Raw genomic sequence first — 17846 nt, forward strand, 5'->3', positions numbered from 1 at the left:
TTTTTTGTGTCCCTTGACAAATTCAGAGTGAAAGTAGGACTGAGATCGCGTCGTTGCAACCGGCATTTTATAGGGAAAAAACGAACCAAGGTAAGAAAAAAAAAACAGCAGTCTTTTTTCTTTGTTCGTTGGTATCCCATGGGAGGTAAGTTGTCACTCTAGCAGTGTATCTTCACATTAATTTAAATTATACAGTTCAGCAGTTGGATACCTGTACATAGATACCTTACATGTGGCAAGATCACAGCGCAGACCAAAAACAGTGTACATACTGATGTCTCACATATAATAAAAATCTATAACCACGGCAAATGTACTTAGAAAATTTATTTTTTGTTTATTTGTAGTTAGTATTTATTTTAGGGGACGACATTTGATTCTGGGAAGGGGGGGGGGTTTGATGTTCTCCACATCGCCAAACAGATTCGGTTTAAACTTTTCAGGCACATTAACTATGTTGAACTTAATTCACGTAAACATAAAAATATTCAAAAATATTATGAATGGTGGCATTTATGAACCAAATTGAGCAGTTCGATGAATCTGTATCCATTTTTTGTTTCTACATTTATAAATTATTTGCTACACCGATTGTTTGTATTCTAGTTGTGTTCTACTGTATTATTATGCTTATTAATATGTTCTGTATGGGCCTTTACCAATTACTGTAATTGTGTTTGTGCCAATAAAATATTTGTATTTGTAAATTAATACAAGATTTTAAAATTTTTGGACAGATGTCATTATTAAGTCACCTGAGTTTACTCAGGTGACCTATTGTTATCTGTTTTGTTCGTTCGTCGACGTGCGTCGTCTGTCGTGCGTTAACATTTGAACATTTTCAGCTTCTTCTCTGAAACCGCTCAACCAATTTCAACCAATTTTGACATAAGGCATCTATGGGTGAAGGGGAACAAAATTGTGAAATTCATAGCCCCTGCCCCCCTGGGGCCTGAGAGGTGGAGCAAAAACCACTAAAATTAATGCAATCTTTAAAAATCTTCTTCTTTATCTTGGACATCAACCAGTCAAACTCTTGGCATCATTGTAATAAGCATTGAGTCCTCTACCAAAATTGTGAAATTCATGGCCCCAGGGTCAGGGGTTCTGGTGCTAGAGCGGGGCTCTGTTGAATATATAGTGAAAATGCATTATTTCTTTAAATATCTTCTTTTTTGATCCAGGGTATTTAGCAAACAAACTGAATACATAGTTATGATGAGTAAGGGTGCCTCTTCCAAAAGTGTGAATTTCATGGCCCATGGGTTGGGGTTTTGGTGTTAGCGCGGGGCTCTAATAATTACTTTGTAAAAAATGCAATAAATCTTTGAAAATCTTCTCCTTTTCTCCTGGGTATTAAGCCGATGAACTAAGAGTATAGTTATGATGAGTAAGGGTGCCTCTTCCAAAATTGTGAATTTTATATCCCCTGGATCAAGGTTCTGGTGTTAGGGCAGGACTCAGGGCAATGTTGATACATGATACTCAGGTGACCTATAAGGCCCGTGGGCCTCTTGTATTGGTTAGAAATTTCAGAGCATGAATGGAGAAAAGATAATGAAATATTTGAAGTCCACATTGTATACCATGCTATGTTAGAGGAATCAGTGGCTATATGTATCTGAGTTAAAATAATGGAATACTTTGTCAGTCTGCTTAAAACCAGATGTTGCAAGTATCATATAGCAAAATGATTGTAAAGTTAAAAACTGGAAAAAAATAAAGTATTATATGGTAAAGATCATTGCTCATTTCAGGAAGAAGAATGACAGATGTGTCTTTGTATGTTTTGCCTTCGGAGACAAAGATAGCTCTTTTGGACTGTCAGACAGCATTCAATGGCTTAACCAGTCAGGAGAAATTGTATGCACATTACATCTCACAGGCCTCCTGGTATGGGGGTCTAATCTGCTTTATTCAGGTATTTATATTCTTATCATACATAGACAAATATTAGAATGTCATTAGTGAAATTTCATTTGGACAAATGAATACATAAAATGTCTTGAAGTGTTAGTAACCTGAGCCAAAGTTCAAGTGACTATTCTGATTGAAGATTGTCCTTCATCCATCTATCCCCCATTTGTCTAGTTGTTTATCCATCAAAATGCTATTTACCTTCATTTTTAGTCAAACATACAGGATTGTCCTTAAGACCTGGGGGCCAGGGAATTTCCCTGCCTATAATGATGTAATCCCCGGATTATTTTGGTATTCCTCCTATTAAAACTCCCCATTAAGGGAGAAACCCAAGACCCCTTCTACCGGTACTTTTTAAATGTCCTCTTCTATTTCAATTCTTAGGGACAACCTTGGACATAGATAAAATTATGGATGATGAATGCACTGATACTGATAATAGAATAGATTTCAGCTACATTCTTTGAGTTTTTTGTGCATTCGTTTAAGGAATAAAATATCATTTTTAGAGTTTCATTGGGATATGACATGAATTTGGTCACGTGATCAAATCCTTTAATGTTGGAAGGGCGTTATAGTAGAATTGATCACGTACCAACTTCATGTCATATCCCGGTGAAACTCTAAAAAATGATATTTTATTTCTTATATTTATATTTTATTTTTATTTGTTACACAGAAAAATATTCACTATTTAGACTTTGTTATGGAAATGCACATAATGTACTTGTGCGATGTCATGTGACGTTACAGTCTAGACCTTCCAAAGTCTCGTGTGGTTTGCTTTTCATATGCACGAAAGTTTGATCACGTGACCAACTTTATGTCATTGAAAATTAAATGTCAATTTATTTTGTATTGTTGTATAAGGAAAGACATTGGCAAATGTAAATATTTTCAGTTTCATTGAAGGATTTTGGTACTACTGATACTTATGGAAGAATCTATTTTATTCCATATTGCTGAAGGTAGCAATGTCTTGAAAATCATAATGTTTCTCCTTCTATAGTTTAATCAAATTTAAATAGATGAAGGTTCTTCTTCATGCATGATTCTGTGTATTAGGTTTGAAAAATCCTATTTCAGAAATTACACGTATCTAAAGCATTCCGTTTCTCTCTTTTGAAATAATATATGTTTAACTTGTCACATCTTGACTAGAAGCTTGAAAGAGATGTTTGTGCACCAATTTTCTTCAGATTGAGAATATGTCTGTCTAAACCAGACTTTTTTTAACCAGTAGACCTACAGTCTCATCAGAGACTTCTGGCTCTTTTTATCAAAAGTTTCTTCATAAATAATTTTATTCTAAAAATGTCATCTTTAAAATGTTGCCTGTTTTTAGACCTCTCCTGAGTCCCCAGGAATATTTCTACTCTTTCACAAACTCTTCAGAGGTCAGAGTTTAGAGGAACTTCAGTCATCAGCAGAGGCAAACGGGATCACCAAAGAGGAGTTCCAGGTAAGTTATTCAGCAGCAGAGGCAGGGATCACCAAAGAGGAGTTCCAGGTAAGTTATTCGGCAGCAGAGGCAGGGATCACCAAAGAGGAGTTCCAGGTAACTTATTCAGCAGCAGAGGCAGGGATCACCAAAGAGGAGTTCCAGGTAAGTTATTCGGCAGCAGAGGCAGGGATCACCAAAGAGGAGTTCCAGGTAACTTATTCAGCAGCAGAGGCAAAAGTGATCACCTTGAGGAGTACCAGGTAATTTATTCAGCAGCAGAGGCAGAAGGGATGACCTTAGAGGAGTTCCAGGTAAGTTATTCAGCAGCATAGTCAAAAGGAATCACCAAAAAAGGAGGTCCAGGTAAGTTATTCAGCAGCAGAAGCAGAGATCACCATAGAAGAGTTCCAGGTAAGTTATTCAGCAGCATAGTCAAAAAGAATCACCAAAAATAAGGAGATCCAGGTAAGTTATTCAGCAGCAGAGGCACAAGGGATTACCAATGAGGAGTTCCAGGTAAGTTTCTCAAAGCAGCAAAGCACTATTTAATATTGAAGAGGGATGTTATCCACATGCCTTTTTTTGAGACCTATGGCAAAGAGTCATATACATATTATTTTTCCTGTTTTGCTCTGTTTTAATGTAATTTGACAGGTTTCTTATATATGTAGCATTTGTATTATTGTGTATGCTGTTTTGAAGAAAAATCTTGATGACAAATCTACTTTTTCAGGCATTTCTAACTTATGCAGCTGGGTTTTTGTCCAATGCAGGGAACTACAAAGCATTTGGGGATAGCAAAATTATCCCAAACCTTCCAAAAGTAAGTAAATTGTTCTAAAAATTCATCAAATTAGGAAATATATCTTTATTCATTTCACCCATGTGGTAGGACATGTCATTTCCTTTACATAAAATACAGTAATACATGTAATACATGTTTAAAATTTTAGCTCATCTGATACAGATGCTGATATGAACTTTTGTGATCAAATTTTATCCTTTATCAATTTCTATCATCTTATTCTATTAGATGTAGCATCTTCTATAAAGTTTGTTTAAAATGGCCTATGAAGAAAGGTTGGTGCCTTAGTAGTGATTTAAATTAAGTATTAAACTATTTTCAATTTAAAATGCAAGCATCTTTATACACTGAACATAGCAGACTTAATTTTGTTCAAACATTGGTCATAGGAGCCATGATAGGGCAATAGGAGGACTTATTTATTGCACATCCCAAGTGACCATGTTTTGAGGCCACAGTAGGAACAATGAAATTTATCAAGCATGTTGTAAAGTAAACTATCTTAAAATAGAAAAAAAACAGCTGCAATTTACCTGCAATACAATGTACATGGTTTATACTGTGAAACACATTTGCAATGAACATGCTTACAGTGAAAAGATTTTCATTCCCTGTAGTTGTTAAATATATCATGAACTTATTGGATGTAATAACAAATTACGTTTATATTGTAAATGAATCAAATTTGTTTGTCCCTGACACTCTGCTATAAGCATGTTTTACTGTAATTGGAGTAGTCTCAGGTTTATCTAATACCTATACCATCCAGATTCCAATGTAACTAAAGGATTGATTGTTTGTTAAATTTGTTATTTAAATGATTACTATATTGTTAGATTTGCAAGAGAATGTTTGACTTAAGTAAGAAATTTGTTTATGACAGGAGAAATTTGAGAAGATTTTGATGAGCAGCAAAGTAGCCACAGAAATCTCGGGTTTATGGAAAGAAGTGTCGGAGAGAATGTACTCTCTAGAGGACAGACTTAGGGAACTAGGCTTAGGCAAGAAGGTCAGCAAACATAGAAAATATACAAATTAAAAAAAAAACCCACAGAAATAGGCTGTAAAATTTTTAGATATCTGATCATGCTAGGAAATTGCCTCTAGTTTTTTGCTATAAATCATACCAAGTCTTTGAAATGCTATACATGTACCAGATAGATTTGTATGGTTACCTGATGTTTGAATCCTTAGCACACTTTATATGGCTCTTAACTTCATGAAAAGCATTTAACGGTAATTATATTTATTACTGCTTTTGCTGTTCACAGGGCATCACAACATATTTCTCCAGTAACTGTGATATAGAAGATGCTAAAGTGGCCCAAGAATTCATGAGTGCCAAGGTTAGATTATCATCTTTTGTCATGCTTATAAATATGGAAGCTCATGCTATTACAGCAGGTGTAGAAAGCTTATAAATATATTTGAGAAGATTGCACTTTGATTTGAATAATACATGCATCTGCATAGAATAAAGAAAATAAAGTTAATGCTTTGAATAGCAAACACATTGTAAATATTTAAATATTATTATTATTGTTATTATATATCACATGAGAATGCTATAAATTTTAGGATATCAGTCCCTATAATACAAGGTTGTTTAAAACAAAGGAGGGAGATAAAGTCTGTTATGAAGTGAGGTTAGCCAGCTCTTCCACTGCAGGTCAGTCCTTAACAATGATAAATACCAAGACAGAAAGTTTGAAACAGCAGAGTCCATCAAATCTTTAATGTCATATGGAAAATCCTTAATGGGACCTATTTGTTATAATCCCATATTGATTCATTAATTTTATGAATCAACCTGGTTAACACATAAATGTAAATACAGTAGCAAAAACTGCTAAAAATTTATATTCATAGACCCTAGAAGATAATTTTAAGGTTTGATTAGAACCTTGTTGACAAATCGACCGTTTTTTGGTAAAGAAACAACCTGTCCTTAAAATGGTGTAATTGTATAAAAAAAAAAAGCCAAGAGGTCGTACAATCATAATACACTCCTCAGCAGTAAGGCACCATACTATATCTTAAAATTCTTTCTAAACATCATATGAGGACTAGAAGGTTCATATTGACTAAAAAAGTGCAGGAATTGTTTTGAAATAATTTCCTTTAAAAAAAAAAGAAAATCTTTACTAATCAACAAAATCTAGTAATAAGACATTGATATAAAAATCTTTCAAATGAATCATCCTTACAGAATTCTCTATTTTTTTTATTAATTTAAAAAAAAATCAGTAATATTAAACTGTGAATTAATTGGCTTAAATCATAATGAATACTGTACTCGAAATTGCTTATCTTCTTTTCACCCTCATTTTTACAAATAAATTTAAATCTGCACTTATTTATAATACAACGGTTACCCTCATTGTTGAAGTAACAGCATAAATTTTGTGAATTTGAACTGGATTAGAAATTGTTTAAAGTTATTTACAGTCATATACAACATCATGGTTATTGCTATACTTTTAAAAATATTTTTTAAATCCAATTTTTTCAGTGGTCTATGTAAAACTTTTGAATGGGTTTAATTTCTAGATTTTAATCTGGATCAGGCACTTTTCTTGCTCCTGTAAATTAAAGAGTTCTTGATTGAAATTCAGAGGACCGCTAGCAAATTTTTTAAAAAAAAGATGTTTGCAGGGTTTTACTAAAAAATAGTGAATTTACAATATTGTTTGTTGTTTAATGATCTAAATGTGTGTAGTATTTTGAAAATATAAAAGATTTGTATTGATTTGTATGTATACACTCACTGTCATACAGGTGCAATTGTGTTTGTGCATGCCTTTGTTTAATTAATGTACCTGTTCCTTTATGGTAATGTTTACACATTGACAGAAGGTGATGTGCCAGGTTGTGGGTCTATACTGGGTTCACATGAGTTTACACCTAAAGAAACCGGAAAACCATGTGTCTTTAAGGTCACCAGGGGAGATTACTCTGATCTGATGGCCTTAGTTGTGGAAAATCTGACCAAAGCTATGGTATGGTGATGTAATTTATTACAGAAGTTATTATTCATGTTGAATAGATAATCAGAAGTTTATATTCATATTGTAACATCATTATTTTTCAATGCTTTTAAAGTCAATTGAATTGAGAAAAATTCAGTGTTATACTTACAGAAATATGCTGCCAATGAGACAGAGAAGAAGATGCTGAGTTCATACATTCAGTCCTTTACCACAGGTTCTATACCTGAACACAAAGAGGGTTCTCGACACTGGATCAAAAACAAGGGGCCAATTGTTGAAACGTAGGGTCTTCAAAAATTTTTCATTTTGCTTTCTTATGATACAGTGTTCCCACATATGGGTGGGTGAAAACATCCATAGAAGATTGATGTTGATGTCTCAGGCAGTAATGTATAAACTGTTCTCTTTGACAGGTACATTGGATTCATTGAGTCTTACAGAGACCCATTTGGAGTACGTGGTGAATTCGAAGGTATCAATTTCTATCTAAGTGTATTCATTTTAAATATAATATATAATTACTGCACGCAATGTAATTTAATTAAACAATTTTATTAATGCTATGAATTTTGCTAATATTTTGCTTTGTTGTTTAACACCAATCCCCCAAACCCAATACCACACCCCTTTTGGGAAAAAAACCTGCCAGTGAATGGTGATTGAGCAACCTATAAATAACATATCCAGTATAAGTTCCCAGGGTATCCCTCTTGATTCCATTTTTTAGCCAATTTAAAACCATGTATGTGCCTGACACTCTATGCAAAATATGTACAGGATTTGTGGCTGTTGTAAACAAGGAGATGAGTGCCAAGTTTACAGAGCTGGTCAATCAAGCAGAACACCTACTGCCACTCCTGCCTTGGCCTGCTGCATTTGAGAAAGACAAGTTCTTGCGTCCGGACTTCACCTCCCTGGATGTCCTGACATTTGGTGGATCTGGTATTCCTGCTGGAATCAACATTCCAAACTGTAAGATGTTAATCCAGCTAAGTTTTTGAATACCTTTTTCTTTACATAATTGTTAACAGTAGCATGATTTTGCAGCATTAAAACGATGTTGAACTTAATCTTGGTGTTAGTTCAAGGCAGATTACTTGAAAATAAAAAAAATCTTACCTTGCTGAAAAATGTAGCTTAAGTGCTTTGTTTAAGAACACTGCTGGAGTACTTTTTAGCTAAATTCAGTTGTACTTTTTAGCTCTTCTGAGCCAAAGGAACAAAGAGCTAATGCTATGGCCGTTTGTGCGGTGTGTGTAAACTTTTTAGAATATGGGCAATAACTCAAGAACCCCTTGGCCAATTATTGTCAAATTTGTCACAGGGTATCCTTGGCCCAAGGGCTCTCGTTTATACTAAAACTAGGGTTGTGACCCTTAAACAAGGGGAGATAATTATATAAATAAAACCAAAAGTACTGGTTGCTAAAAAATCTTCTTCTCAAGAACCACTGGGCAGATTATCACCAAACTCACACAAAAGGTTGAGGATATGTTGTAGATTAAAAATAGTTCAAGGCAACACCATTGGGAAAAGGGCGTGGTCTCAAGGTCACTTCAAAGTTGACCAAAAATTACATTTTATTAAAATGTTGATATTTTGCTCACTATAAGGACTAGAATCATCAAATCTTGTCAGTTGATGCATCTAAGGACCTCATATCATGTTGACTCAAAAGTAGGTCACGGTGACCTACTTATTGCAGCCATAAATTTTCAATGGTCACAGTGACCTACTTTTTGAGGCCATTCTTTTTCAAAATGATTTAGAGGCATATTTTGAACAATTTAAGGCCTATGATCATCAAACTTTGTCAGTTGATGCATCTTGGGTCCTTGGAGTATGTTGACTAAAAAATAGATCACCTTGACCTACTTTTTGAATTTTATGGCTAATCTTTTTCAAAACAATTAAGGTCATTAATTCGAATACTGAGAGGTTTAGTATCATTAAATCTTGTAAGCTGATGCATCTTTGGGCCATAAAACATATTTATCAAAAGGTAGGTCACAGTGACCTACTTTTTGAACTTTGCAGGCATTCGATTTCAAAGCATTTTAGAGGCATATTTTGGACATTTTAAGGCGTATGATCATAAAACTTAGTAAGTTGATGCATTTTGGATCTTCAAAAAATGTCTCAGGTACTAATTGGCTTAGAATCATCTTGGGTTCTCAGAGTGTTTCATCTAAAATGTAGGTCATGATGACCTACCTTTGGAATTTCAAGGCTTTATCTAAATATACAGGATACTTAGAGGCTTCAGATAGAAGTGATAGGTTGTACAGTTTATCAGAAGAGCGATTCAAGGCCCTTGGGTTTACCTCACCTGAGCTGAAGGCTCAAGTGAACTTTTCTCATCCAAATCTGTCCATTGTTGTCATTGCTGTCGTAAACTTTTCACATTGTCATCTTCTTCTTGAGAATCACTGGGCCAAATTCAACCAAACTTGGTACAGAAAAAAAAGTTTGTTCAAATCGTGTCCCCCTTGGGGTAGGCTGGGGCAACTATGGTGATAAAAGTTTTACATAGGAATATATAGGGAAAATCTTTTAAAAATCTTTTTCTCAAGAACAGCAAAACCAATATTAGTCATATCTATAATATATGGAAGCATCCTCAGGTAGTGTAGATTCAAATTTGTTCAAATCATGCCTCCCAAGGGTGAGGTGGGGTAGTATAGGGCCGCAATATGTGATTCTAATTTTTCTAAGGAATAGATAGGGACAAATCTGCTGAGGTGGAACAGAAAGGTCATAGTAACTCTGATGAGCATTGTGGCCCATTGGCCTCTTGTTTTTATCCTGCCCTACATGTAGGTGTTACTTACCAACCAGTCTTGTTTTGTTATTGCATTGTCGGTGTGTGTCTGTTTTACCTTGCCTATGTATTTAGAAGTTTTGGTTGTTGGGATTCAACATTTCATTTGGTGGATTCTTAGGAAGGGGTGTGAATTTGACCAGTATTGGATCTGCTTTGTCTGCATTATTTTCAGATCTTGTATTGTATAGTGGACATTTTCTCACTTTTTTCAATATTGTAGATGATGACATCAGACAGGATGAAGGATTTAAGAATGTCTCCCTTGGTAATGTGCTCATTGCTGGATATAAAGAAGACAAAGTTAGCTTCCTGGATGAGGAAGACAAGGTCAGAAAAAAATTGATTTGAATGAAATGTTGCTTTCATTGTTAAAGTAGTTTAAATAAATTGAGTATGTGTAGGACATTAATTTACATACATGTATATTATTTCATGCATCGTTCAATTTTTTTTAAATCTGTCAGTACATTATTCTTATAAAAAAAAACATTAAAACTTTTTACAGTTCATGAATAAATTTTTGTAATTATATACACTTATAGATATTTTTGTGTGACTGTAAATTTGCATTTAACATTAAAGGAGCTCTTTGTGAAGTTAAAAATCCAGGCATTTGAGGTACAGGTTGGTCTCCATGAGTTACTGGGACATGGTAGCGGAAAGTTGTTCATCAAGGTACACATTAATTTTGTGATTCTGTTGACTTAAAGCTAAAATATCAAATATTTTAGACTTTCCAAAAAAGAAATTTTTGACCTTCTTGGGCATCAGAGGTTTACATGAGTCTATGTTATATGTTTTTTATAGTTAGAACTTTAGTTACAGAACTGTAGCATTATGATTTATATTTTAGTCTTTGACCATAACTAAGTTAGACGTTAGAAATGATACTTAATTAAGCTGGTGCTATTAAACGGCACATATGTCAATTTTTCAGAATGAGGATGGAACCTACAATTTTGACCAAGAATCTGTTGAAAATCCAGAAACAAACCAAAAGGTAGTTAGTTGGGAAAAATGACCAGAACTTAAAATAATGAAATCAGATTGCCTTCTCCCTCTTGAGAAAAAAAAAAAATCATTAATATACAGTTATATTTACATTTCCAATGTCTTTGTCCAAAATACAATTTCAAATAGTAAAAATATTTTATTTCTACATAAATCTACTGGTTCATCGATAGGCGTGGTGAAAAAAAATCACATGCGGGGTGGGACAAATAGAGACAGAAGCGGGGCTTGTAGCACGCGAATTTGCAGAATCAAGAGCATGTAAATATAAGGAATAACTGTCAGATTTTTTGGTTTAATGACGATGATCAATCGATTGGCTTACGTGATAATTTTATGCATAAACGCCTTTGGCGTTTATGCAAATTATCACACAAGCCAATTGATTGATCACATCATGAAACCAAAAAATTAGACAGTTATTCCTTAAATAAATGCTGTAAAAAAAAATGGAATATGTTTTACAAATTTTTAAGAAATGTTACTTTTGTTACCTATTACAGATTACAGAGTGTTACAATGAAAATGAAACCTGGGACAGCAGATTTTCCACAATATCCTCTTCCTATGAGGAATGTAGAGCAGAATGTGTTGGAATCTATCTGTGTCTCAGTACAGATGCACTCAGGTGAGAAGGTTATTTGAGACTTAATTGTTACTTTAAATAATCCATCTGGATCATATCCAAGACATCTATTAATAAATTTTCTCTTGCCTTAATTTTGTAGGGAATCTAGACAATGCAGGCCAGTTGGGGACTCAATATTGCATATGCAATACTGTCAAAATGCTTGTTTATTCTGTGTCAACACGCATATTAATTGCATGTCATGTTTTTTGCAGGATATTTGGTTTTAAAGATGAAACAGCAGATGATATAATTTATGTCAATTGGTTAATTATGGCTAGATCTGGTCTGCTTGCTCTTGAATTTTACTCACCTGAGACTCGAGCATGGAGACAGGTAAAAGATTTTGGCCTTTATCAATCTGTCAACTACCAGTTTGTAACAGAGAAACAATTGAATCAATGATTTAAGTTGGAATGCCTTCTGCAAAGACAAATAACTCCATATTGTTAATTCAAAATGTTTTCTGATTAAATATTGACTTCAATGATATGCCTTACATTTTGCACCATAGGGTACACTGTACATACTCCATAGGCTTAAACTTCATTTTTTTATCTCCATCTGTTAATTAATTGTGACCATAACAGAAAATATAATTAAAAAAGGGGAGGTCGTTCTCCCTTAAAGTTCATTGTCCTATAAAACTTTGCTTTAAAGCAAATTTTCTAAATGAAATCTATAATTCAGTGTTTCACAATTTTTACAGAAATGGTCTTTTCACTTTACAATAATAGTCTTTTATTTTAGTGAGAGTTATTTCTCTTATCAGAAGGTCAATTAACCTTAAATGAGAGCATTTTTTCACTCGTTAAAACTAAAATATTAGGATTTTTTAAAATTTGATGTACCTATGTGAGATGGTTATCTTAATTGAAAGAGAAAAAAATCACTGAGACTGAGTACATTGACCTTACAGGCACATATGCAGGCCAGGTTTTGTATCCTGAGGGTGATGCTGGAAGCAGGTCAAGGTCTTGTGACTATCACTAAGACAACTGGGGATGATGGGAAAGAAGACATTCTACTGAAACTAGACAGGTCCAAAATTATTGGTGTTGGCAAGCCTGCCATTGGGAAGTTTTTGAAAAAATTGCAGGTACCATATCATTTGAAATTCAAATCAGTTATGGATGCTGGGTGATCAACAGAACAGAATGTCTGATAGCTAAACTGTCACTAGCACACAGCTAGGAGGGATGTAGTGTTTCAGTATACAGTATACCCATCCAGAATTCTTTTGTATGTGTATGTGTGTGTTTAGAGAAGGGAGGGGGGTCAACAAATTATCCAAAAGATCCTCCTAAAAATATGATTTTTTTTTTTTTTTAGCCATTTAAGGTAGTATAAGTAAACTGTTTGATATGTTTTTTTTAAATCATACCCCCCCCCCCCCCCACATACACATATAATTTATATAATTTTATATAATATTATAATTTTTTAACCACGACAGATTTTATTTTAAGCCGTTTTGAAATGTGTCCTTTCTCGGGTATTAGTTCTGTTAGCACAGTTCTAGTTGATTTTATCTACAGGTCTACAAATCTGTGGGAGATGTGGAATCAGGAAAGAAGATGTATGACTACTACTCCGATGTTCATGATCGAGATGAACCACACTTTCTGAGTCTTCGCAGTATTGTTCTTGATAGAAAACAGCCAAGAAGGATGTTTGTTCAACACAACACTGTTGTACAAGGTATCAGAAGTCAAGTATATATATGAATTCTTACGGTACTTTGTCAGTTATGCTTCTCTAATGGTAAAGTTAAATCACTTAAGTTTTATGATAATGTCATATACAAGTTTAATTGTTGAGTTGAACCTCTCAAGTTTAATGGGCATTGATACTTTTATTTTGCAACTAGATTTTTAGCTCACCTTGCCTTCATGAAGCAGTCTTAGACTTAAGTCAATATATGTCACTTGTCTTAAATTTCTACGATAGAAAGCACATGAAATTTTTAAATGTAATTTAAAGCTTGTTTCCCTTTCATGCTGTTAATTTTAATTTTCAAGAATCAATTTCTAATAAATAATCATTTTATGATGACTGAAATTTTGATTTAAAGTCTAAAACTGTTTCACGATCCTGGGGCCTGAGCTGAAGGCTCAAGTGAGCTTTTCTGATTGAAGAGTGTCTGACATCTGTGTGTTGTCTGTAAACTTTTCACATTTTCAACTTCTTCTTAAGAACCACTGAGCCAATTTCAATTAAACTTGCCACAAAGCATTCTTGGGTGAAGGGAATTTTAAGTTTGTTCACAGGAAGCACCACTCTCTCTTTCAAGGGGAGTTATTAAGAATTCCTGAAAATTTGATGGCATCTTTTTAAAAAAAAAAATTTCTCGAGAACCACTGTGCGAGAAAAGATGAAACTCACGTGGAGCTTCATTACATACTGTAGATTCAATTTGTTCATATCATGACTCCCAGGAATAGGGTGGAGTCACAAGAGGGGGTCAAAGTTTTACATAGGAATATATAGGAAATATCTTATAAAATCTTCTTCTCAAAAACAGCAAAGCCATTATTAGATATATTATTGCAGAAGCATCCTCAGGTAGTATAGATTCAAGATTGTCCAAATCATGAACCCTGGGGGAAGGGTGGGGCCACATCAGGGGATCAAAGTTTTACATTGGAATATATAGGAAAATTCTTGAAAAAATCTTGTCAAGAGCAGAAAGGCATGATTAGTCATATTAATGTCGAAGCATCCTCAGGTAGTGTAGATTCAAGATTGTTCAGTGACCCCTGAGGGAAGGGTGAGACAGACAGAAATGGGGGATTCAAAGTTTAACAGAGGAGTATATAGGAGAAGTCTTTAAAAATCTTTTTCACAGGAACAGCAAAGCCTTGATTAGTCATATTTATAACAGACCTGTTTACTCTTACGATTTCGCCGTATTTTGAGCCTTAAATACGTCTCACGTTTTGCTTGAATGAAAATACGGAAATCCGAAATGCGTTCGTTTTAACTTTTAGCAGTTAGTTTTCGTTATGATCTGTCTCAGTTTGACGCTAAAAAAGAAGGATTTCAAACACTAAGTGGTGTCGGGTTGCCAAAAAGCGGTGGTTTCTCTAGTAATATATGTAAAATCGATGGAAAGTAAAATCTTACGGGAAAATGCCAAATCTCACTGACAAATCTCATAAAAAATACTGAGAGACAACACTATGGGTAAACAGGTCTGTTATAAGGAAGCATTTACAGGTAGTGTAGATTCAAATTTGTTCAAATCATAACTCCTGGGAGTAGGTTGGGGCCACAATGGGCATTCAAATTTTTACAAAGGAATACATAGGAAAAATCTTTAAAAATCTTCTTCTCAAGAATAGTAAAGCCATGTTTAGTCATATTTACATGGAGGCATCTTCAGGTAGTGTAGATTGAAGTTTGTTCAAATCATGACCCCCTGGGTTGGGGCCATAATATATGATCAAAGTTTTACATAAGAATATGTAAGAAAAAAATCTGCTTATGAAGAACAGAAGGGCCATAGTTACTCAGGTGAGCATTATGGCCCATGGGCCTCTTGTTTACTTACCTGTACATCAACATTCACTATAAGGAGGTTTTTGAAGAGCAGATTTCCAGTGATAAAATGTAGTTAAATTGAGGTTTCTAGAGAAAAATTTGAAATATCATTCAAGTAACAATTTGTACTGGACTAATAATTTTTTAGGTGAGAATGTTGACTTGAAGAGCTATGACTCTAGTGCAGCTGGCCTTATCCAATCCTGGGTCGATCGGTTCCCTGAAGATGATCTCGCAGACAAAATGATGAAGTTATGGGAAAAAGAAAAACCATACTTTACGGACTAAACTGTGGTGGCAGCACACTATGAAATTTAATTTGAAAATGCCATATATTGAGATGAAACTATTTGTATTTGATATACATGTACTAATATTTGGTAACCAGTGAAAACAGAAACAGAAATGACACCAGATCACAACTTTGTGGAATTTTGATAATTGTTACTGAAATCATGTACAAATGTAATTACTAATACCTTTTAAGTGGATCAGATCACTACTTTATTGAATTTTGATAATTGTTACTGAAATCATGTACAAATGTAATTACTAATACCTTTTAAGTGGATCAGATCACTACTTTATTGAGTTTTGAATAATTGTTACTGAAATCATGTACAAATGTAATTACTAATACCTATTATGTGGATCATCATTCATGAAACATAAAAAAAAAATAAATAAATGAATCTCACACAGTATTGTTTTCATCTGTATGTTCATGATCATTTAATTATTGTCTTTTTAATTTGTTGCTCTGTTTATATCCAAAAAAAGAAGAAGAAAGAATTGATTCGTGCATTAATTTTCTCAAACACAATTGTTGTTAATTAAAGTATTCATTAATGATATCTTCAATTGAATTAAAGAGATCAACAAATTATATTTCTACAGAGATCTTAATAAATTTTTTCAAGCAAATATTCCACAACATTGTTGAGCTTAAAAATTGAATCGATGAGATCCATCAATTGAATCAATGTGAGCATCAGATTTATTACTGCTTTCATCAATGGAATTGATTTGTGCATCAAATCAATTTTTGCTCTATTTTATGCAATTGATGCATGCATCAATTTAATGCACATCAATTTAATTTTACAAAATGAAATTAATATCTTAAATCATTCAGGATATCTTCAGTTATATAATTTTATGTTAATTTAGGGTTCCATATTTTTCACTGAAAGTAGAAAATTTATTAAGGTTTATTATTGATGTTGGAGTGAATTTTTTTTTCTGTTGATGCCTTCTTTCACACAAACAAGTGCTGGAAAAAAATTCAGTTAAACATGTTGAGTATCTTATCCGAAATCACTATCAATGTTCTGCATTCTGAGTGACCGATACTTTGTATTGAATACAGTTTCTAACAACATTATTGTAAAGTATGATATCAATATATTAGAGATAATACTGCAAAAAAATACCGCCAATATAATTCTCTCTAGTTAGATTGCATTTCAAATACCAATTTGGAACTTCATCCAGCCTTGGTCAATGGTGAATTTATGAATACTGTCTCCTTTTGACACTTATATAAGACCAAAGCTGTAATTGAAGTACATTCATGTATGTTAAATGTTGGTCACATACAGTATCCAAAGTATGAGTGATGGTATCTACCACCCACTAACCAGATGCTAGTTTGTAGAACTAGTCTCATAGCTACAGGTGCATTCGAATTGACCTGCAGCAACAATTTACTTGATCACTTATCCAGAAAATGTCTCTTGAAGCATCCAAAAGAATGGTAGTTACTGTCCTGAATACAACTTTGAAAGACGAAAACGTGTTATAAAGCGTAGGAATTGTCAATTTCTAAAACGAGGTTATTGACAAACAAGTTGATGAGACAAGAATATCAGCAGTCTCGTTTAAAGTAATCATTTCGTAAGTTCTATGGTCGGTACAATGACCTTGTCAGCAAATACAGTCTTTCATTAAGTCAAATGCTGACTGACTTTCTTCATACTAATTGTTAGACCATTATTTACACACTGAATTCCGTTATTTCCAGATCATGACAAGGGTGTGACCGGTCGGCAGGGGATGCTCGATCACTCCTCCATTGCACCTGATCCCACCTCTGATGTCTTAGAGGTCCGTGTTTGCTCTGCTCCTATTTTGTAATGTTTAATGGACTTTTGAGCTCGAATAATGTTCGTTATCTCCACATATTTCAATAGCTTGCAGCATTCAGCATGGTATTTTAATTTAGTACATTACATACATGTGCATGTCATATCTCTTGCAAGTCTTATTAAAGTAGGTTTTGTAGACACGGGAAAATGGACCTGTTTTATATGGTTGTTACAGATTATCGTTGTATCTTAAAGGTATAGTAATTCCGGAACTGACCTTCCTAATAACTTGCAAAATCAGCTGCAGAGCATCTTTTGTTTCTGTAGTGTTATCATGCTTGAAAGTGTGTTCGATGTTAGACTTGTATCTATTTGGCAATTGATCGGCATCAGAAACAGAGAAATGTTCTCAAAATGCAATGCACTTGCAGCATCAGAAGTAATGTCTGGAATGTGGTGTGCAATGTTTACACACAATTCCAGATGATCTGAAGCAGATTCGTTCCTAAATAACCGCAAGACTTACTTTGACCAAAGCTGTATGATGCAGGATGCAAACTATTGACCATACTTCGTATACTGCAACTTGTAAGA

The 17846-nt window shown here is 34.0% G+C and overlaps 1 protein-coding gene across 1 annotated transcript; it reads left to right on the forward strand.

The window, feature by feature from the left end:
- Nucleotides 1–73: 73 nt before the first annotated feature.
- On the forward strand, nt 74–15867 carry LOC133182052 (dipeptidyl peptidase 3-like). Its single transcript, XM_061316761.1, has 19 exons — nt 74–90; nt 1758–1921; nt 3266–3382; nt 4098–4187; nt 5053–5178; nt 5441–5515; nt 5748–5838; nt 7023–7168; nt 7310–7440; nt 7573–7631; nt 7937–8131; nt 10204–10310; nt 10566–10658; nt 10921–10983; nt 11498–11622; nt 11838–11958; nt 12542–12721; nt 13161–13323; nt 15314–15867. Exons 2-19 carry the CDS (start codon nt 1766–1768, stop codon nt 15451–15453), a joined length of 2178 nt encoding a protein of 725 aa, XP_061172745.1. The 5' UTR covers nt 74–90; nt 1758–1765; the 3' UTR covers nt 15454–15867.
- Nucleotides 15868–17846: the final 1979 nt, after the last annotated feature.

This window comes from Saccostrea echinata, unplaced genomic scaffold, assembly GCF_033153115.1.
Source record: "Saccostrea echinata isolate AGI-Se365-2 ecotype Australia unplaced genomic scaffold, CSIRO_AGI_Sech_v1 ptg000009l, whole genome shotgun sequence".
Classification (NCBI taxonomy): domain Eukaryota; kingdom Metazoa; phylum Mollusca; class Bivalvia; order Ostreida; family Ostreidae; genus Saccostrea; species Saccostrea echinata.

What these genes read in the sequence shown, in the direction of transcription:
- LOC133182052 (XM_061316761.1), top strand. Translation starts at nt 1,766, where the DNA reads ATGACAGATGTGTCTTTGTATGTTTTGCCTTCGGAGACAAAGATAGCT. An exon ending in CTCAGTACAGATGCACTCAG is followed by an intron (nt 11,623 to 11,837) that starts GTGAGAAGGTTA and finishes TGTTTTTTGCAG; the next exon opens with GATATTTGGTTTTAAAGATG. An exon ending in ACACAACACTGTTGTACAAG is followed by an intron (nt 13,324 to 15,313) that starts GTATCAGAAGTC and finishes ATAATTTTTTAG; the next exon opens with GTGAGAATGTTGACTTGAAG.